At 36.3% G+C, this 21,151-nt stretch overlaps 2 protein-coding genes across 2 annotated transcripts; one reads left to right on the top strand and one right to left on the bottom strand.

The window, feature by feature from the left end:
• The first annotated feature begins 208 nt into the window (after positions 1-208).
• cav3 (caveolin 3) lies at positions 209-2,763 on the top strand. The gene is made up of 2 exons (XM_067458497.1): positions 209-594; positions 2,059-2,763. Exons 1-2 carry the CDS (start codon positions 484-486, stop codon positions 2,398-2,400), a joined length of 453 nt encoding a protein of 150 aa, XP_067314598.1. The 5' UTR covers positions 209-483; the 3' UTR covers positions 2,401-2,763.
• A 931-nt stretch (positions 2,764-3,694) lies between these two features.
• oxtra (oxytocin receptor a) lies at positions 3,695-17,852 on the bottom strand. The gene is made up of 3 exons (XM_067460157.1): positions 17,519-17,852; positions 16,146-17,248; positions 3,695-5,863 (listed from the first exon to the last, which is right to left on the bottom strand). The coding sequence occupies exons 2-3, from the start codon at positions 17,065-17,067 to the stop codon at positions 5,613-5,615; spliced, it is 1,173 nt and encodes a 390-aa protein (XP_067316258.1). The 5' UTR covers positions 17,068-17,248; positions 17,519-17,852; the 3' UTR covers positions 3,695-5,612.
• Between the last annotated feature and the right edge of the window lie 3,299 nt (positions 17,853-21,151).

Below are 21,151 nucleotides of genomic sequence, written 5' to 3'. Positions count from 1 at the left end.
TTAATGGTTTAAATCCATCACGGCCTGGCATCAGTTTTCAAAGCAACACTTCACAGTGGAAAGTCATGCCACAGTGCAACTCCTGCCTGGCTGACCCCGCAGCCGTGTGTGAAATGTGACATGGCCCGTGGTTTCCCCTTCAAGAGGTGCTTTTACCAAGTGTGTGAGTTATGGACTGGAGAGTATGGGCAGTGTGGGGCAGAATATGTAATGGGTGGGGGTAGAGGAGGGTAACATACAGAGTGAGACAGTCAGCCTGAGCAGGAGAGAGAGACAGGAGCCCTGGCCGGCGCAGCTGTCCCTTGCATTCCAGGCGTGTCGTCAGTCCACAGATTGAAGAATTAAAAGGGACTAGGGACTGTGGGGCCATTCCGACACTTTTCCTTCGGTCGCTGTCTTAGTTTGCTTGACTCTCCTTCCTTCAGACACTTCTTGCAATACATCTATCCTGCTCTGACCAGTTTTGGGCCAGAGGCCCCCAAAATGGCGGACCAGTATAACACCAACGAGGAGAAAATCCTGAGGGATAGTCACACCAAGGAGATTGATTTGATCAACAGGGACCCCAAGCAGATCAATGAAGATGTCGTAAAGGTATGTGTGATTTTGGTGTGACAAAACATTGTTAACAAACATTGCAAATTTCAGTGAAATGCCATTTAAACAAAAAGAAAAAATGTGGGTTTGAGAATTATTTGCAGAAACGAATAGCTTGCACACAAAATTTTTTAAGTATATGACCTTTTTTTTCAGCCAAAATATCCCTGTAAGCATATATTTGACAAAAATGTGTACATGTAGCTATAAATACATTTTGAGAAACCGATCAAGAGTGCAAACTATTCACTATCTTCCTAATCGGTGGAACCGATATGAGTGGATTGATCTGGTCCGTAGAGACAGACTTGCTTGCGTGTGAGCTCTGCACAACACTTTATTCTGTAGCTACACAGCATGACCCAAAAATAGCACTAAACCTACTTCATCTGCCAGGACAGGCCATACTATCAGTATTTATAGAAGGAGGTAAAAGGGTGTGTCAGACAGTAAAATATATTACTTCAGTAGCTGCCATGTGTTTTAATAATTCACTAGATTAGTAGGAGATATTGTGCAATTTATATTGACTTTATTGAGCATGGCAAAAATTACACTATGGTGTTCTTTCACTGTTGACCGTGAGTGTAAGATCACTGTTGTCATTAGCAACACTTTGTGTACTTCTCACTATATATAGGTATGTAATAAACAGTATATAATCTATATATAAACAGGGTGACTCACCAAGCCTGCATTGATTTGATCAAAATATATAACAGATATTGTATTGTGAAATATTATTACAATTTGAAATGATCTGTTTATAATGTAATTTATTCCTGTGATAGCAAAGTTCCTCCAGTCTTCAGTGTCACATGAATGATTCCTCAGAAATCATTTTAATACTGATAACATATCATATTAATATCAATATTGAAATGTAATATATTTAATATAGTTTTGGAAACTGATACATTTCCTTGAGAAAGCAAAGTTAAAAAAAATTGAATGTATCTGAAATAGAGCTTGTACTGTCACTTTTGATCAATTTAATACTAGCATAAATTTCTTTTAAAAATAGTTTTTTTTTTGATTTCCAATAATCTCTCTCATTCAAGAGTTTAATTCCAAATGTTGTCAGTACTACGTGTTATAAGGCTGCATTTTGCATATTTACTGAATATCAGATTTTTCTCTGTCAGCTCTTAAATAGATGTTACATAAAGATTTGAAATACCTTTCTGAAATAGTTCCTCTTAATACTCTTTATAGTTCTTACGAGATTGAAGCTGAAATAAACAAGCTGCCTTCAACTGATGGGGGGATTTTGATATCAAATGTCGCTGTTTGGAGAATTAATCATCACCCATTTTAGGAGCACAGATGAGATCTCAAGCCTGACAAATCACTGACATTGACTTTTGATTGCTCAATAGGCTAATCTTTGACAGCAAATCTTTGGTTCTTGAAAATTTATACTAACCAGTAATACGATATCTTTCCCCCCAATAATCCAAGGTGGATTTTGAGGATGTCATAGCCGAACCCGATGGCACCCACAGTATGGATGGAGTGTGGAAGGCCAGCTACACCACCTTCACCGTCTCCAAGTACTGGTGCTACCGAGTGCTATCCGCCATCTTTGGCGTCCCAGTGGCGCTGCTGTGGGGCTTTTGTTTTGCCTGCATCTCCTTCTGTCACATCTGGGCAGTCATGCCCTGCATTAAGAGCTATCTGATCGAGACCCAATGCCTGAGTCGAATCTACTCTCTCTGCATCCACACCTTCTGTGACCCCTTTTTCGAAGCTCTAGGGAAGATTTTCAGCAGCGTACGGGTGGCATTACGCAAAGAGGTTTAGATTTCCTAGACAAGTCCAAGTTTACATGTTCGGTCCTTGGAGGAAAATGTTTTATTTGACAAGTAGCTAATTTTGAGTAAAAGTTCCCTAAAAATGAAAGAAATTCATTGTCTGCCCCATGCAATGTTTCTATATTCTCAGTGTATGCAAGAGGCTTTGGGAGCAATTGAGTATTAGGCCACCTGCTTGTTCAGAAAGACGTGTGTTGGATGAAAGGCCTCTCTGACTGACAATGGAGAATAAGTCTTATCTGATCTCATTGGGTGTCTAAGTTTGACAGATTCAAAATGGTATGTTGCTGAGTGTGGTATTTTTATCATGACAATGTCAGATGTATTCTGTACGACAATTAAACATTTCAATTTAAACAATAATGCCTTGAATTGTCCTTTATATATAAGTAAATAACGTTTTTTGAGTTATAGGTTAATTTCTTTTTTTTTACTTAATTAAAAGTGTGGGGATTTAAATGAGAATACACATCTCTCTGCTTCATTTGTGTAAAGCAAGTTTGCTGCTGCACTACAACTGATTCATTCCACAACTCAATTTTATATACTCAAATTTGTTACCAAAAAGGACATTGGATATGATTTCATCTCTTTAAGGGTTGGTTCACCAAAAAAAAAAAAAAAAAAATTCTGTCATTAATTACTTGGCCTCATGTCGTTTCAAACACATAAGACCTTCGTTAAGCTTCAGAACACAAATAAAGATATTTTTGATGAAATCCGAGAGCTCTCCGACCCCTCTATAGACAGCAATGTAATAACCACTTTCAAGGTCCAGAAAGGTATAAAACATTGTTATAAAACATCATATGAATGCTTTGTGGTGATCACGTGAACAGCATCAGCCAATGGTGAGCCGCCGTTCTGCCGTAGAACTCAAAAGCAATTTTAACAATGTCTTTACTGCCTTTCTGTGCTTTGAAAGTGGTTATTACAGTGCTTCATGGAAGAGTCAGAGAGCTCTCGGATTTCATGAAAAATATCTTCATATGTGTAAGAACAAAGTTCTTATGGGTTTGGAATGACATAAGGGTGAATAATAAACTGAGTAATTTAAAGTGAGTAAACTAACCCTTTAAATTAATGCAATGAATTCTTGAATTTCATTATTTCTGTAATTTCAAATTTTTTATATGACACTTTTCCCTTTCCTCTAATAAATACGAAAGGATACAGTGGTCAAAAACATATAATAATATAATTTTACAACTTGATCTATTTGCTTTCAACTCTTCACTTTAGATGGCTTGTTATACTCCACTTGTAAACACATTTACTCACAGTTAGACATCAACACAATTTATTTCAATAAATAAAATCTACAGCTACACATATTAAATGTAAATAGGCATTATATTTTTCAAGAGGAACAAAAAAATCAGTAGCTTTTTAAATGCGAAAGTAACAAAGGTTTCAGTGAATAGAGTATTTAAACCTTATAAAATAAATATATTTTCTGCTGATAATACTGCCTTTATCATTTTTCCTTCTCATTTTGCAGCACTCGTAAACAATTATGTAAAATGTACTCGTCCTCTTAACATGTTCAGGAAATTTTATAAAGATAAAGCAACAAAATCATAAGTATTTAGAGCAATATTAAGCAAAATATGCAAGTGGAATAAACACTTTAATCTTATTGATTACAAATACTCTCTCTTACAAGACAAACAACCATAAAACTCGAGTAAACAACCAGCCCTTCACTTTCAAAAACAAATCGGCTGTTTGTCATATTTGATTACCATAATGCATTGCAGAAACATTTTGCAAAGAGATGTGGTCCTCTATAGGCTTGACAGTGAAGTTTACATGTAACATGATAAAGAACAGTAATAACAAGAACATGAGTGTTCTAAAAATGAAAAGTGCTTGTGTTCTTAAAACAAACAAAAATGTTACTCCTCGTCTATGTAAGCGATTTTCTGTAGCGAGTGACAGTTGCCTCCTTTTTAATGCATAGGGGTACGTTTACACGACATCAATGTACTAAAAATGAAGAAATGTTTTCCTTTGCATTTTCGCACACAGACAAAAACGATCCTGTTCACACGGATCCATGAAAACAACGAAAAACGCTGTATTATTCATGCCAGGCCAGTAGTTGGCGATGTCACTTTGTAAAGAAACACTATGCACTAACTGACCACGTAATACGCATGCGCATGACGTCACTATTTTTGTAGTTTACACGGAGATGATAGCGGTATCTTTTTTTAAAGTGTGTTTGCAGGCCATCATTTACCAACGCTGTTGTAAAAGAACGGCTAAGACATAAAACATTTTCTCTTTTTAGTTCAAAATGGTGTCGTGTAAACGGGCCCTAAAGGGAAAAATCCTGCAGTCGTCTTCAGTACAAAGTATGTCAAACTTCACTGACATTAAGTATAGGGAAAATGGTATTCATTTTCACTGCTTTTCTTTCCTTTTTACGAATAAGCATTTTCAGAGGAGACGAAAGGTTAAGTAATGGATGGCAAAATGTTTTGGGGTGAACTATTCCTTTAAGGTTTGGTGGTTTTTGCACATTTACATATCATCAGGGGTATTTACACTTGGACACTCTAAGACACATTTAAGACCGACCGAAATCCGATCTGGTGGTTTGAGAATCGGCCAAGTGTAAATCCATCTGGCTGTTCAGGCCATATGCAAACTTTGCTCCTCCTAAACAGATCTATGCCCGTAAACGAAAGTTTGTATGTGCCACATAACAGCTGTTATGTTTTATGCCACAATCATCAAAGCTTATTTAGCCCCATACTGCTTTCATCATGAGCTGTCTCAAGCGCTGCAAATTTTGGTGCCCAGCACCAAGACACATTTATGCAGCCAAACGGGACGTGTATACACAATCAGATAGCAATTCAAACGATGAAGATGTGTGACTAGTGTCAATAGACCACAACCATGGTCAGAATTGAACAACGTTCCTTCTGTAATGTTAAGAAGCACAATACATGAAGGTAAGGAACAGATGACTACTGCTCAAGGTTTCTCAGAGATAAGAAAACCAGCGAAAAAGAAGTGGCGTAATTAAAATGACATTCTGAATAATTCCCAAACGAAAACACAGCTGAAGGAAACTGATTACTGACATTTAGCTCGCACTGCGGTCTTGTGTGGGCTTACGTTTTAGCTTCCCTGTCCTTCATCTGGCTTTCAAATTGTGAAAATAAAAGGGTTTGAGGTACATCTGGTTTATGTGACGGAAGTCTGGGTGATACTCCGCTGGCTGCTGGTGCTTTTGATGACGTAGGTGGAGGAGTTGCTCTTACGGGAATCTTGCTCCGGATCATAGCGGCATTGAGAGGACTTCAGATAGAGCGTGGAACAGCACAGCAGGTTCTGCTTAAGGTCGTGGAAGAGATGCCCAGCAAAAAACATGTAGATCCAGGGGTTACAGCAGCTGTTCAGACTGGCCAGCAACATGGAGATGATAAAGGGCATTGCTGTAGAGGGAAAGAAACAGCTGTAAACAATGTAAAAAGTTGTAATCCAACTGTATGATCTTGTTTTAACCTGTTAGGTGAAATATTCTGCATGGTCAGTTATTATGTATATAAATACACACTACTCCATGTATATATATTTAAAAAAAATATTTGCATGTATATACTGCATATTATATATATATATATATATATATATATATATATATATATATATATATATATATATATATATATATATATATATATATATATATATATATATATATATATATATATATTTACAACGTTGTGTGACATTTCCTGCCCAACGGATATTTGAGAACTGTTTGAGATTAATAGGTTATAGGCTGGTGTCCTCTATTTAACCTCATACAAAACAATCCCTCAGATCTGATATTAGCGCAGATCAAATCTGAATGAACGATTGCAATCTGGGCAAAATGAAAACATATTACTGTGAAGACATTAGACACTAATTTTACATTCAGTAGCAAATTAGGCAATTTATTTTGGCTACAGTATCTTGATAAGGGCCTGTGCCACTGAACTGTTTGTCTTTAGAAGTCCAGAAAGAAAAATGTCATTCAGCAGTGTCCCAAGCTCAGACACGCTTTATCACTACAATCTTGTTGAGATATGCATACACAATAAATGTGGCATTAAAAATGAATTGATGTGAGAAGCTTACTTCAGATTACTTCTTTTTTTAAAAATAAAAACAGTGTTAGTGTAATCAGTATAATCTGTCACTGTGCTGTCCTTCTTTAAGATCTTTTGCAAACAGATAAATATAGACAAAATAAAGAACAGATTGTTTGCTAACTCATAACAATGCTGAAAGATCTGCTAAGCTAGAAAGCCGGAGATGATTGACTGAGATAAACTCATTTTGCTCCTATTTACATTAAAACAATAAGCCAAACAAGGTCATACATTAGTGATTTTATCATCATGGGAGAGAGTTCTCAGGCAAAAGTATGGTTTATAGCAGTTTTGTTATCGAGACCAGCTCATTCGAGTCCGAGTCGAGACTGAGACCAGAGAGAGCCGACGCAATCATAGAAATATTTACATAGATTCCCCATTGGACCGATCCATGCAGGCTATATATATATATATATATATATATATATATATATATATATATATATATATATATATATATATATATATATATATATATATATGATTGCGTAGTAATGGAGGCGGGTAATACTAGATGAGGTTTGTTTGATATGAGGTAAAAAATAACAAATACTGTTGGGTTCCTTAGAGAAACCAATCGTTTCGTGTCTTCTGAGTCCTGCTACCTTTGCATACGTCATGCGCAGTTGTGCTTAAGAAAATCACACATCATTGGATGTGTCAAACATCAATTTAAAGAGTTCTAATATGTTCGAGTACGAGTCAATTCCGAGTCCAAATGCATACGAGTCCATGACGAGACCAAGACCATTAAAATATGGTCTTGAGACCGAGTCCGAGACCAAGACTGAGCCTCGAGTACATATCACTGGTTTGTAGTCACTTGGAAGCTCGTTTCTGCCACAAAATACATTTTTTTAGAAGATAAGTGTGACCATTTATCTCACAATACTGACTTCTTTCCCCAAAGTTGTGAGATATAAACTTGCAGTTGCATATATTTAAAAAAGTCAGAATTGTGAGATATCAAGACAGAATTGTGAGATATAAGGTCAGAATTGTGAGTTATAAAGTCAGAATTGTGAGATATAAAGTCAGAATTGTGAGTTATAAAGTCAGTATTGTGAGATATAAAGTCAGAACTGTGAGTTATAAAGTCAGAATTGTGAGTTATAAAGTCAGTATTGTGAGTTATAAAGTCAGAATTGTGAGTTATAAAGCCAGTATTGTGAGTTATAAAGTCAGTATTGCGAGTTATAAAGTCAGAATTGTGAGTTATAAAGTCAGTATTGCGAGTTATAAAGTCAGTATTGCGAGTTATAAAGTCAGAATTGCGAGTTATAAAGTCAGAATTGTGAGTTATAAAGTCAGAATTGTGAGTTATAAAGTCAGAATTGTGAGTTATAAAGTCAGAATTGTGAGTTATAAAGTCAGTATTGTGAGTTATAAAGTCAGAATTGTGAGTTAAAGTCAGAATTGTGAGTTATAAAGTTAGAATTGTGAGTTATAAAGTCAGAATTGTGAGTTATAAAGTCAGAATTGTGAGTTATAAAGTCAGTATTGTGAGTTATAAAGTCAGTATTGTGAGTTATAAAGCCAGAATTGCGAGTTATAAAGTCAGAATTGCGAGTTATAAAGTCAGAATTGCGAGTTATAAAGTCAGAATTGTGAGTTATAAAGTCAGAATTGTGAGTTATAAAGTCAGAATTGTGAGTTATAAAGTCAGAATTGTGAGTTATAAAGTCAGAATTGCGAGTTATAAAGTCAGAATTGCGAGTTATAAAGTCAGAATTGCGAGTTATAAAGTCAGAATTGTGAGTTATAAAGTCAGAATTGTGAGTTATAAAGTCAGAATTGTGAGTTATAAAGTCAGAATTGCGAGTTATAAAGTCAGAATTGCGAGTTATAAAGTCAGAATTGTGAGTTATAAAGTCAGAATTGTGAGTTATAAAGTCAGAATTGTGAGTTATAAAGCCAGAATTGCGAGTTATAAAGTCAGAATTGTGAGTTATAAAGTCAGAATTGTGAGTTATAAAGTCAGAATTGTGAGTTATAAAGTCAGAATTGCGAGTTATAAAGTCAGAATTGTGAGTTATAAAGCCAGAATTGCGAGTTATAAAGTCAGAATTGTGAGTTATAAAGTCAGAATTGCGAGTTATAAAGTCAGAATTGTGAGTTATAAAGTCAGAATTGCGAGTTATAAAGTCAGAATTGTGAGTTATAAAGTCAGAATTGTGAGTTATAAAGTCAGTATTGTGAGTTATAAAGTCAGAATTGTGAGTTATAAAGTCAGAATTGCGAGTTATAAAGTCAGAATTGTGAGTTATAAAGTCAGTATTGTGTTATAAAGTCAGAATTGCGAGTTATAAAGTCAGAATTGTGAGTTATAAAGTCAGAATTGTGAGTTATAAAGTCAGAATTGTGAGTTATAAAGTCAGAATTGTGAGTTATAAAGTCAGAATTGTGAGGTATAATGTCAGAATTGTGAGTTATAAAGTTAGAATTGTGAGTTATAAAGTCAGAATTGTGAGTTATAAAGTCAGAATTGTGAGTCAGAATTGTGAGTTATAAAGTCAGAATTGTGAGTTATAAAGTCAGAATTGTGAGTTATAAAGTCAGTATTGTGAGTTATAAAGTCAGAATTGTGAGTCAGAATTGTGAGTTATAAAGTCAGATTTGTGAGTTATGAAGTCAAAATTGTGAGATATAATAAGTCGCACTTATCTTTTTTTATTCTGTGGCGGAAACAAGCTTCCATACTTATTGCTTCTATAACATGATGGCAAAATATGACACACTGTTCAAAAGTTTGGGGTCATTAGGTTGTTTTTTAAAGAATTAACAATTTTATTCAGCAATAAAGGGTTACATTTTAAGAGTAAAGTAATTTACAATGTTATAAAGATAAAGATTTTATTTTTTTAACTTTCTATTCATCAAAGATTCCTGACAAAAACAAAACAAACAAAAAAATTGATCGTTTCCACAAATTTAAATTGACCCCCAACACTGGAAATAGAAATAGAATGTACAGACCATAGAAATAGAAATGTTATAACCGGTTCAAGTTCGTCAAGATTTGAACAACAGAAAGCTGCTTAGTTTCAAAGTGACTTCCGTGCTTCATACCTCTGTACACTCTTGGCAATGAAGCTTCTTAATCTGCATGAGTTTGCTAATATCGCTAATGTGATCTTATCTTAAGACAAAAATTGGCAATCCGCATTCAGGCATTCACACTGGAGGGGATAAGAATCCAAAACCTGTAAATAATATGCATAAACATGGAAAACCAGGTCAAAAAAGCACTAACATTGTCTACATCACCATAAGAATACTGATAGGACTTTGCCATACATAGCAACTTCGGTAGTCCTTAACTACGATTTTTGGTATGCAAAGAGGAAATAAGAACCAGGTGATAGTAATCAAAAGTCGAATTAGTATTCTGGTGGTGAGCTGACTGTACTGCGATTAAACATGCCTATTGCAGTCTAATGTATAAGAGCTGTGAAATAAATTCTCCTGAGAAATGTTTCTTTCTGGATGACCTCACTCTGAGAAAAGGATGATGCATGAGGGTAAAAAAGAAGACTCTGATACATGAACCATGATTCCATTGGATTCCAAAATCTTTCTGAAAATACACTGTGGCGCATTTTAAAAAGACCTATCTGTGTTAGGAATAGAGCAACAACCAAAGAAATTGTGCTGGTTATAGGCTTTGTAGGGGGAAAAACCTAGTCCATCCAAAAGAAAGAATAACTTGAAAATCAGTTATGCTGCTCTTTTCAACATGACAGTACAACTTTGAGATACTCTTACTCAAGATTCCAAGTTGGGCGTGCCCTAAACTTTAAACATAGTACGATTTATGCACACCAAAAATAGCATGTATTTGACCGAGACTCTAGATCTTGATGGCTGAAGATGTATACAGTAGCGCTGGTATTTTATAGGGTTGTCAACGAATGGGACATTCTGGCTTTAATAAGGCTTCTACAGGCAAAGAATAAACCTGATGTCCTCTAGGATTCCTATTCTTTACAACAACAAAGCACTTGAACGTGAAGAGCTCATAATCACAACTTCAGAAGTGAGAAGTACATTTCTGACAGCATGTGAAGGCAGCATAATTCACAATATTCAACAAACAACCATGACCATCGCAGGTTTAAAGAAGACCAAACCAGTAGAAAAGCAAATTGGGCAAAAATAAAAACTTTACAGTGAGCAATAATGAAATAAGATTGACAAGATTTTGTTTTTCAGTGTACATCTTTCTGTTTGGTCATTCGCATTAAAACACCCGAACTCAAAGTTTCTCCGTTTGATCCTTCAGTCTCTCAGAGTAAATTAAAATGAAGGAGTAAGCAACAAACCCATATAGCAGATAGGGTTTCAGTCAACTGTATTGCTTTTTCTGTTTGCTAGTTGCTATCTCCTATTTGTGCTGAGCTCTCAGGCCTCAGAGAAAACTGGGCAAGCACATCTCTGTACCATCGGCAGTCAGATCAATCAACAGAGAGAGAATGAAAGGGAATATTCTTATGTGAAGCAGTGAAAATGAGTTTCCAGGCTGCAAAAGTGCTTTGCACAAGATTCACAGATTAACATTTTGACTGGGTGCAAAGCTAGATGATCATCTACTTAAGCATTTTTTTCCATCATGCTAAAAGCTATTATAATATTAAGGTATTTGATCTTTAAATCACTACTGTTCAAAGTTTAGGATCAGTAAGTCGTTTTGAAAGAAGTTTCCTATATACCGTATTAACCTATAGAATGCATTTTAGTATAAAGTAGAACACTTTAGTATATGTGGAACACATATTCCCTATTAACTATGACTTTTCCCAAAATAAACTCCTAATTTGCTGCTTATTAATAGTTAGTAATGTAGTTTTGTAGCATTTAGGTTTAGGTATTGAGTAGGATTAAAGGGATAGTTCACTTTGAAATTAAATTTTGATATGTTTTAGCTTACCTCGTGGGCATCCGAGACGTAGGAGTATTTGTTTCCGCAGTAGTTTCAATTTTGATCATTTTAGGTCAAACCGTTCTTGTCTGTGCCTCACATAATGCAGGTCTATGGTCACCACCTCAAAGAGCATACACAGAGAAGTCCAAATTAAACAATCCCCCATCGTAAATACACACTGATGGCCTAAGACACGAAACGAGCGGTTTGTGTGAGAAAACCAACAGTATTTATATCGTTTTCTTGTACACCACAGGAAACACGCACGCGCACCCTCAGATCAGTCGGACGTAGTGGTGTACAAGAGGTAAAAACGATATAAATACTGTTTTCTGTGTATGCTCTTTGAGGTGGTGACCATAGACCTGCATTATGTGAGGCACAGACAAGAACGGTTTGACCTAAAATGTTCAAAATTGAAACTACTGCGGAAACAAATACTCCTACATCTCTGATGCCCATGAGGTAAGCTAAAACATATCAAAATTTAATTTCAAAGTGAACTATCCCTTTAAGGGGTGTAGAAGGTAATGCGGAATAATGCATTGGATGTGCTTTATAAATACTAATAAACAGGCAATATCCTAGTATGTATGATAACAAGCAATTTATTACCAAGAATTGAACCCTAAAATATAATGTTACCGCAGATGATATTATAAAATAGTATTACAGTAAATAAAAAAACAGTTTTTAAAAAGAATATATATATATATATATATATATATATATATATATATATATATATATATATATATATATATATATATAGTCAGGCATAACATTATGACCTACAACCTAACAGCCCTGACCTGTCGAAGCATGGACTCCACTAGACCCCTATATGGCACCAAGATGTTAGCAGCAGATACTTTAAGTCCTGTAAATTGCAAGGTGGGGCCTCAATGGATCGGACTTGTTTGTTCAGCACAGATGCTCGATTAAGATCTGGGGAATTTTGAGGCCAAGTCAACACACCTCAAACTTGTTGAAGTGTTCCTCAAACCATTGCTCTGTGGTCCAATTCTGATGCTTATGACTGGTCTGTAGCTATGCAGCCCCATAGCAAACTGCAATGCAATGTGTATTCTGACACCTATATTCTATCAGAACCAACATTAACTTCTTGAGCAATTTGAGCTACAGTAACTTGTCTGTTTGATCGGACCACACTGGCCAGCCTTTGCTCCCCACGTGCATCAATGAGCCTTGGCCGCCCATGACTCCGTCGCTGGTTAACCACTGTTCCTTCCTTGGACCAATTTTGATAGATACTGACCACTGCAGACCGGTAACACCCCACAAGAGCTAATTTGTTCCTTGTCTAACTCGCTCAAATACTTACTCTTGCCCATTTTTCCTGCTTCTAACACATCAACTTTGAAGACAAAGGCTGCGTCTGAAAACCTAGCCAACTGACTCGTTGCCTCGCTGCAGTTTTGTGCACGAAGGCACCTCACAAAACTGATTTCGGACAGACTTCTAAGGCAGCTTAACAGTTTAATGATTGAGAGCAAAATAGAGAGAGCTTTGGTGAAAACTAAACACATATTTAATTACTACATTAGTCATTTCTCGCTAGAAATGACATCAGAAGTGAAAAATATTTGTTAAAAACACATTTACACACAAACTGACCAGCAAACACAACTTTCAGACGACAACTTTTTCCCCAGCTCAACTGTCACAGAATGGAAAGCACAGGATTGTGGGATATCAAAGGCAGTGAAGGATACATGTACGCTGCCTTCAAAAATCGATCAGATGAAGGTATCTCTGGAGACAGGAAGTGAAGCAAACATTAGATTCGGACATTGCTTGATGCATTCCTGCCTTCAAATGTGTCCTCCGAAGGCAGCATTTTCCAGGTTTCGGACGCAGCCAAAATGTTTACTTGCTGTCTAATATATCCCACCCACTAACAGGTGCCGTGATGAGGAGATAATCAGTGTTATTCATTTCACCTGCCAGTGGTCACAATTGTTATGTCTGATTGGTGTATTTATTTCCTGTGATTACAAAGCTGAATTTTCAGCAGCCATTACTCCAGTCCTCAGTCTGACATGATCCTTACAAAAGTCATATGCTGATATGGTGCTTAAAAATATTTCTTGTTATTAGCAATGTTGCGAACCTGTAATACATTTTTTGAAAGGATTATTAGAATTAGAGAAAGTTTTTATTTAAAATAGATTTCTTTGTGACACTGTAAAAATCTTTGCTGAATAATACAAAATATTTCTAACCCCAAAGATTTCAACGACAGTGTATATTTACACATTGAAGATAAAGGTCCCTGCAACTCAGCGCATTCTCTTCATTTTAGAAGCCCTACAGTCCAGAGAGCGTCATTTGTCCAAATGTTTTTACTGTTCGAAAAAAGGTGAAAGACTTGGTGGAAAGCTGTTTTTCTCTTGTAATTCAAGCAAGAGTCATGGAGATGAGAACAAAACTAATGGCCAAATGACACTGCCAAACCCAACATGGTCTCAAAATAAAGCAAACATATGCAAGTTCAAGAAGAAGAGTCTGTTTTCAGCTATCATTCAAACGTAGAGCTTCAGCTAAAGGTTTGAGCACATCAAATCATCGGTGTTATAAAACGAACCACTTGGTCTTGGCCAATTTTGTATGGTGGAGGTCATGATGCAAGCCAGTATATATACACGAGATATATAAAAAAAATTCTTTCTGAACTGTGCGACTTGTGACCTGACCGTACTCTCTTTATTGCAGGACAAACATGGTAAAACCCATGGCAAGAACATTGATTGTGACATTTTCTTTCAAACACACAAGAGAAGCCATAACCTTGGAACTCTGATCCAACTTCTGAGCTTGCAGGAATATTGTGTAAACATTTATAAATTTGTATTTTTAAATAATGCAATGTTTGGCCAAGCTCAAAACTTTTAGGAATCCTTAATGTCTCATGTGCATGTAAAAAACAAACCAACTTTGTAATCAATTTATCGATTAAGCACATATTTCAGTAATATGCTACATTATTAATCTCATATAGCTGCATCATTCTTTTATTCGAAACAACAGGTCTTTATCACAAGCTCTCCCTGGTTTGTTTGGATGGGTGATTTCTCATACTGCAGACGGTCATGATTTAAGCGGTGCAGCTCTTCTGAATATTAATGTGTCCCCGAGGCCGGTCTTTATAGCTTTGCCGTTTATAGCGGAGTAGGCTACATCTGTAGTGATTTAAAAGTAAGATGCCATCACAAAAATCCTATAGATCTGGACTGATACAACCGTATTCATTGTGTCCAATGAATTACAATAAATTAAAACCAGCTGTTTTTTGCTTTATAATATATAACACTTGAAAGAACACAATAGTCATGGACAGGAACCATCTCACATGAACATATAAGGCTACCATTTTAATTTTGTCGGCTCTTATGGTAAATTCAGGTTGATTGGGACACTTTTTCCAAGTCATCTTAATGGCAAAAAGTGTCGCAATTACACTGAATTCACCATACCTTTAGGCTAAGACTGATAGCCCAATTGTATATCTAACTGTATTATTTTTGATTGTGAAAATAGCATGCTCAGGTATGGTATGAAAATAGAAGTAAAAGTGAGATGAGGAATGTTGTGACATCAGTAGGCTGTAGACATTAGGGGTTAAATCATACATGAACATTACCTTGCTGAGGTGACAGAGAAGCATGGTGTAATATATATACACTCACGATTTTTTTTTTTAAATGTATGACATAAAAAATTATTTAAAGAACAAAACTGGATTTTTTTTAAAAATTACAACTACAAACCTTGTTGAGGGAACTTCCGAATTTACGGCAAGCAAACTTCCGGACTTGGCTACAAACTGACGTCATAACTGAGTCTACTAGAATACCTTGTTTAATTGTCTAATAAAATTAAAAAATAAATTAAAATAATAAAAATAATAATCACTTGTTTAATTAGTGAGGTACTTTAGAAAAGTAATATTAAAGTTTTCCTTATTTTATCTATTTTTTTATTTGTTGACTGATATGCCATATCGCGGACCATTTTTTGTTTTATTCAATTTTATGTTTTCGTGATTTAGACCTATTTACATATAATCATTGTTTACACGATTTTACGACTTTATTATGGTAGTAGGCCTAGTATTAATTATTATTATTAGCCTATTATTATTAATGCTCTTACTATTAAAAACTTGCATACTATAAAACAAAAACTCTAGGCTATATATCACTAATATTTAGATTATTGGTTGACCAGTATTAACAAGCCTTAAATTTATAGTATTGATATACTTTTTGTTAGCACTTGCTGTTTAATAACTTAGATAACCTAAAAAGATATTATATTTTAGATCGATAGATAGATCAAAAAGCATTAAACTATAAAAATATACAAGTTAAGACAACATAATATGTAGGCTAGATCCAGACGCAAAAAAAAATAAAAAAAATGCAACTGCCAAAATGATCTTTTTGTAACTGCCAGCAAAATTTCAATGAAATGAAAAATCCTTAGACTAACCAACTGTTAATCGAACTTCCCTTCGATTCCACAAACTACTCGAGTTAGTTAAGGTAATAACTATAGCCCCCGATCCCCATTAGCCCATTTCGCATTGCACGTGCGTAAAACTCTAATCAAACTGTTCAAGAAACTCACCTTCTCTTGGTGCTTGGGGATCCCACGCTGACCACATCTGTACGGAGAAAAACGGAGTCCAGCACACTATATAAGCCAGTACGATAACAAATGTCATTTTAACGGTGGTGATTTTGGCCTTGGAAATGAGTTTGACGCTGCTGACCCGCGTGAGAGCGCTGCATTTTGATGCTTTGGTTGTGAGAGTGATGCACGGGTCCCTCTTCGTCTTCCTTTTAAAGTTTTGCCATATTTTAAAGCTTATAAGGCCGTAGCAGACACTCAGGATGGTCACTGGTATGATGTATATTGTCAGACTAATCCATGTAATGTAGGCTTTCGCTCCCCAGGGCTGCACGAAGTCTCCCCAGCAATCATATACTCCTGGACCCACCTCCCGTAAAGAGAATATATAAACCTGTGGGACGCTGAAAAGTAAGCTTAGTGCCCAAGAGCAAATCACGTAACAACGGTCCTTTCGCTTGTGTAAAGAACGGAGTGGTTGACAGATTGCCATGCATCGGTCTATGGACATCAGCACCAGCATGTACGTGGAGGCGAACATCCCAACGGTCTGAAGATATTTCACCAACCTGCACAGGATGTCTGGTCCATAAAAGCGAAATGTGATGTCCCAGATGAGTTGAGGAAGAACCTGGAAGACGGCCACGACCAGGTCTGCAATGCTGAGGTGCTTCATAAAGTAATACATGCGAGATTGGCTGTGCTTGGCCGTGTGGATCGCAATAAGGACGCAAAGGTTACCAGCGAGTGCCAGGAAGAGAACCAAGGCCAGTACGGTGACTTCCACTTTTGCCACCTCTTCGTTCCGCTTCAGGGGGTTCACCGTCTGGTTCACGCCGTAAGTTTCATTGGTGACGCTGGAGTTTCTAGATGATTCATTGAAGGACCAAAAGTCTTGATCCTTTAAGATGTCCTCCATGGTGACAAAACGCCTACTTCTCCACAGATGTCAGAGAAATGCTTATTTTCCCTCGCGCATCATCAGCCAGCACACAGGCAGCTCTTTATCTTAACAGGTAGCCCCAAAGATCTCCAGGAACAGGGAAAGTCCTTTGCTGCTTGGTGGTGATCCCTCAGCTGGTTTCAACCTTCACTGTGAGCTATACACACAACGACACAACGAGTATTTTATATATATATATATATATATATATATATATATATATATATATATATATATATATATATATATATATATATATATATATATATATATATATATATATATATAAATCACATTTAGCCTATATTTTATAGTAATAAGAATGTTTTTATTACTCATGCATCCAGTAGTTTCAGAAAAATATAACTTGAAAATATTTTAGACATCGAAAACATAATTGAAAATAACATTTTAAATAAGCACTTACAATTATTAGCCATTTTTTCCGAGTTCCAGCAGAGTTGGTGAAAAGCAGAGTCCTGGGTGGGGAGAAGCTCCTTTGCTCTCACTCGGCTCACACTGAATGGAGCGCGTCACGATATCCCCACTTATACATCTTCTCAATGGTTCTCCTTAACCAAACTTACCCATGACTTCCACTAGGGGTCTGTGTGCTCTATTACAAATCAGTAAGTTCCAGTAAGAGCCTGAATGATTCAAATGTTTTCAGTGCTTGCATGTTAACTGCCTTGTAATAATTAGGGGACATATTAAATATTTATTAAGGGCATTTGTGAAAATAAAGCTATTATTAGGACAGTCAAATAGAAAGACTTATGGGAACAGAGCAGAATCATGAGGAGAAATTCATTTTTGCAAAGGAGAATATATAAAATTTAATTGTAGTTATACATTGTAGGCTACATTAACACACACACAAACAAACAAAATGGACAGCATATCAGCCAACACTGTTATCACTGAATAATATTTATCTTTTGGTGGCATTTGAGAGGTTGCAGCTCATGTTTTGAATATCCACCTCAAGATGACTTATTAGTATGCCCCAAACAGGGCTTATCACACTCCATCAATTGAATGCCCGAGTCCTGATCTGCGTCAGCATCTCGGTGGACGCGCTGCATACCAGGGTCAGGATTTCTGAAAGTCAACACGCTTATAAAATAGTGCTGGCCAAACAAGGACATCCAGTTATACGGAAATTACATAACTTATTAATGTCAGACGATAACATGTTTTCATAACTTCGCATGGAAAGCAATGCATTGGCAAAATTTGTTGATACACTTTTAAGGTATGTTTTTTTGTTATGAACAACGCACAGATGTGCTTTTTGTGTGTGTGTTTCATACAGGCAGAGCACATTGCCCTCCAAATATGTTGCTAGTCTGTCTGTGATGTGTGTCACATTGTTATTTCTGTCTATGGAGAGGATTAGAATACACTGATTTTTTTCAAACCAAAAAAAATGTTTGGGTCATTTTTGTGTAACGCTGCTCCTGGGTCTGACATAACAACCCAGTGTTTGGGTAGGTTTTTGTTACCCTCTTGGGGGTCAGACGTAACAACCCAGTGCTTGGGTAGGTTTTGTGTTACACTCTTGGGTCAGACATAACAACCCAGTGTTTGGGTAATTTTTGTGTTACCCAGATCCTGGGTCAGATGTAACAACCCAGGGTTTGGGTAGATAAATTTATTATTGTGCTGTATATCAATTTTATGCAAAGCGAGTCACCTAAACAAGTGTCACATCTGTCTTTTCACGCCTTTTATGATTTTATACAAAAAGATAAAGAATATAAATACTTATGTTCTCAGAACTGTCAACTTTATAGTTTATACTTGATTGTTTATAGACAGGTTATGGAGCCAGTCACCGCATATTTCAGCTAAGAGAGAAATGCAGGTTGGCCGAAAGTTAGAAGTTTCTCCGTTGAACATGATACGGGTCCGGCATGAGATCAGCTGAAACGGGACAGAGACTGCTCGATTACACTTGAATTATTTCTAAATGTGTATTTTTACTTCTAGTTTTTGTTAAACGCCAGTTAACTGTTGGCAATATGTATTAAAAGCTATAAAAAATATGCTATAATGTAAAATATGCAACATGATAAAGGAATTATCATGCAAGCCAGTGGTTTTAAAAAAAGTTTAGCGGATTTAAGTTAATCCATAGATGTTGATTCATGTTTGAAGTAAAATAATAAATAAAAATCTATTATAGTAAAAATGAATCAACTATGCTGGGTTAAATAAATAACCCAATTTGCTGAGTAAAATGGGTTCTGTCCTTACCCAGCCCTTGGGTTGAAAACAACCCAGTGTTTTTTTTTAGAGTATATGAGAAGTCAATTGAATGGACTGAAATAGTTAAATGTTAAGTAGAAATGGATATAAAAAAGAAAAACTTTATACAATGAGATCACCAAATCATCATTACAGACTGACACTGCGCAATCCATCGACTGTGCTAAATCGCCCACTTTGCTGTCACTCATAACACCCAACAGTGGAAAGTCCTCAATGTGTCAGACAGGTCAGCTTCAAGAAAAATCACTCCATGCTACAACTACCTTCAGGTTTTCCAGCCCAACTGGGGCACAAGTGTCTCACTATCACTCATCTGGGACGTCACAGAACCTCAAATATCCCATGTGGCCATTGGAAGAAAATGATTTCTTCAACTCCGATAATCTAACATCTTACTTTTTAAACCATGTGCTATCATGGCCACCAGACCTAAATCTAAGTCACTGGATGTTGTGTGCAGTGAATGGTCTTCAATTGCATGGTTCATTTGCATTAAATCACTCTGTCTTATTATGTTCCAAACTTAATGTCTGCCTCCAGTACCTTTGGTGAAAATATGCATAAGCCAGCTGTCTCATATAGCAAGTAGGCACAAAGAATCCCTGTGGTGAGAGAAATCTTGCTGAGACCACAAAGAGCTGTAAATTACACCTGTCAGTGGAATCTCTAGTGAAATCTCAAGATGCTTCCTGCTGTACAGTGGCAAAATGGAGTTTGCATGTCAACTTCAGTTTTAAACAGATTCACCCAAACAGCTTCTGTGGAATGACATGCACAGAGAGCCTATAACAAAATTCCTCTAAAAAGTCCATATACTTGTGGAGAATCAAAGCTAAATGTGCAAGTGCAGCATGCTGGCATGCAGTAAGGCTCATAATTGGCATAATAACGGCATCACGGCCACAGCAGCATCCTAAAATCTCATTTGGCCACTAAAGAGGGGCTCAGAATAAGACCGCAGTCACCTTAATCACTGTTCTGAGCTTCAAAAACAGCCAGGCTTCTTCTAGAGAAAATAGCAGGACCCGGCTGACCCTATAGGAGATGTATTCTTCTGACTGTGGTGTTTATTTACAGCTAAGCTCACTCATTATTCTCAGTGGCGGAAGAGAACAGGCCTGGACTTCTTCTAGAAATTTTAAACAACTCTTTAGTTCTCAAACAACAATCAGTTGCATAAGAGTCGATATAAAGCATCATTTTTGCTCGCCGGAGATTTTATAAGTGTTCTTACAAGCTGTTTTCCTTGGTATATTTCTAAAGAACCAAATCATTATTTTTTACAGCATGTCTCCTCTATCAGCTTTATGATTTGAATTGGCCCATTATCATTGAACAGTAAGCCTGGTTTTCATTATCATCCCTGGCACAACTCCACCATAATTTGATTTTCAAATTTCATTCCCTTTGGCAAGTGTAATTGGTTAAAACAAAAGTGATGCTAAGAAAGGATCTGGAAATGGTCGACCGTCCCATAATAAATTTAAAATAAATGATGATACACAGGCCAGAGGGTTTATTTATTTGTAAAATACGTGGTGTGTGTGCTGCACAACATTCAAAGCAGATGAAATAAAAGTGTGAAAGTGATAATCTTTGTTTTTCTGAATGCACACTCAAAAAATTGAGCCACACCAAAAATGGCAAAATATTTACTACAAATAAATAAATATTTGGTTTTGACTTAATAAATCACTTGGCATGAATTGCACAAATACTAAAGTAACTTAGCACGGGGTCTTCCTCTTTCTTTTCTTCAACCATGTTTGTGTACTTGCATACAGCT

This window comes from Pseudorasbora parva, chromosome 12, assembly GCF_024679245.1.
Source record: "Pseudorasbora parva isolate DD20220531a chromosome 12, ASM2467924v1, whole genome shotgun sequence".
NCBI lineage: Eukaryota > Metazoa > Chordata > Actinopteri > Cypriniformes > Gobionidae > Pseudorasbora > Pseudorasbora parva.
The sequence above is the reverse complement of the archived record's forward strand: the minus strand, read 5'-3'. Positions and strand labels throughout refer to the sequence as shown.

What these genes read in the sequence shown, in the direction of transcription:
- cav3 (XM_067458497.1), top strand. Translation starts at nt 484, where the DNA reads ATGGCGGACCAGTATAACACCAACGAGGAGAAAATCCTGAGGGATAGT. An exon ending in TCAATGAAGATGTCGTAAAG is followed by an intron (nt 595 to 2,058) that starts GTATGTGTGATT and finishes CAATAATCCAAG; the next exon opens with GTGGATTTTGAGGATGTCAT.
- oxtra (XM_067460157.1), bottom strand. Translation starts at nt 17,067, where the DNA reads ATGGAGGACATCTTAAAGGATCAAGACTTTTGGTCCTTCAATGAATCA. An exon ending in TCCCCAAGCACCAAGAGAAG is followed by an intron (nt 5,864 to 16,145) that starts GTGAGTTTCTTG and finishes TTCCCTCTACAG; the next exon opens with CAATGCCCTTTATCATCTCC.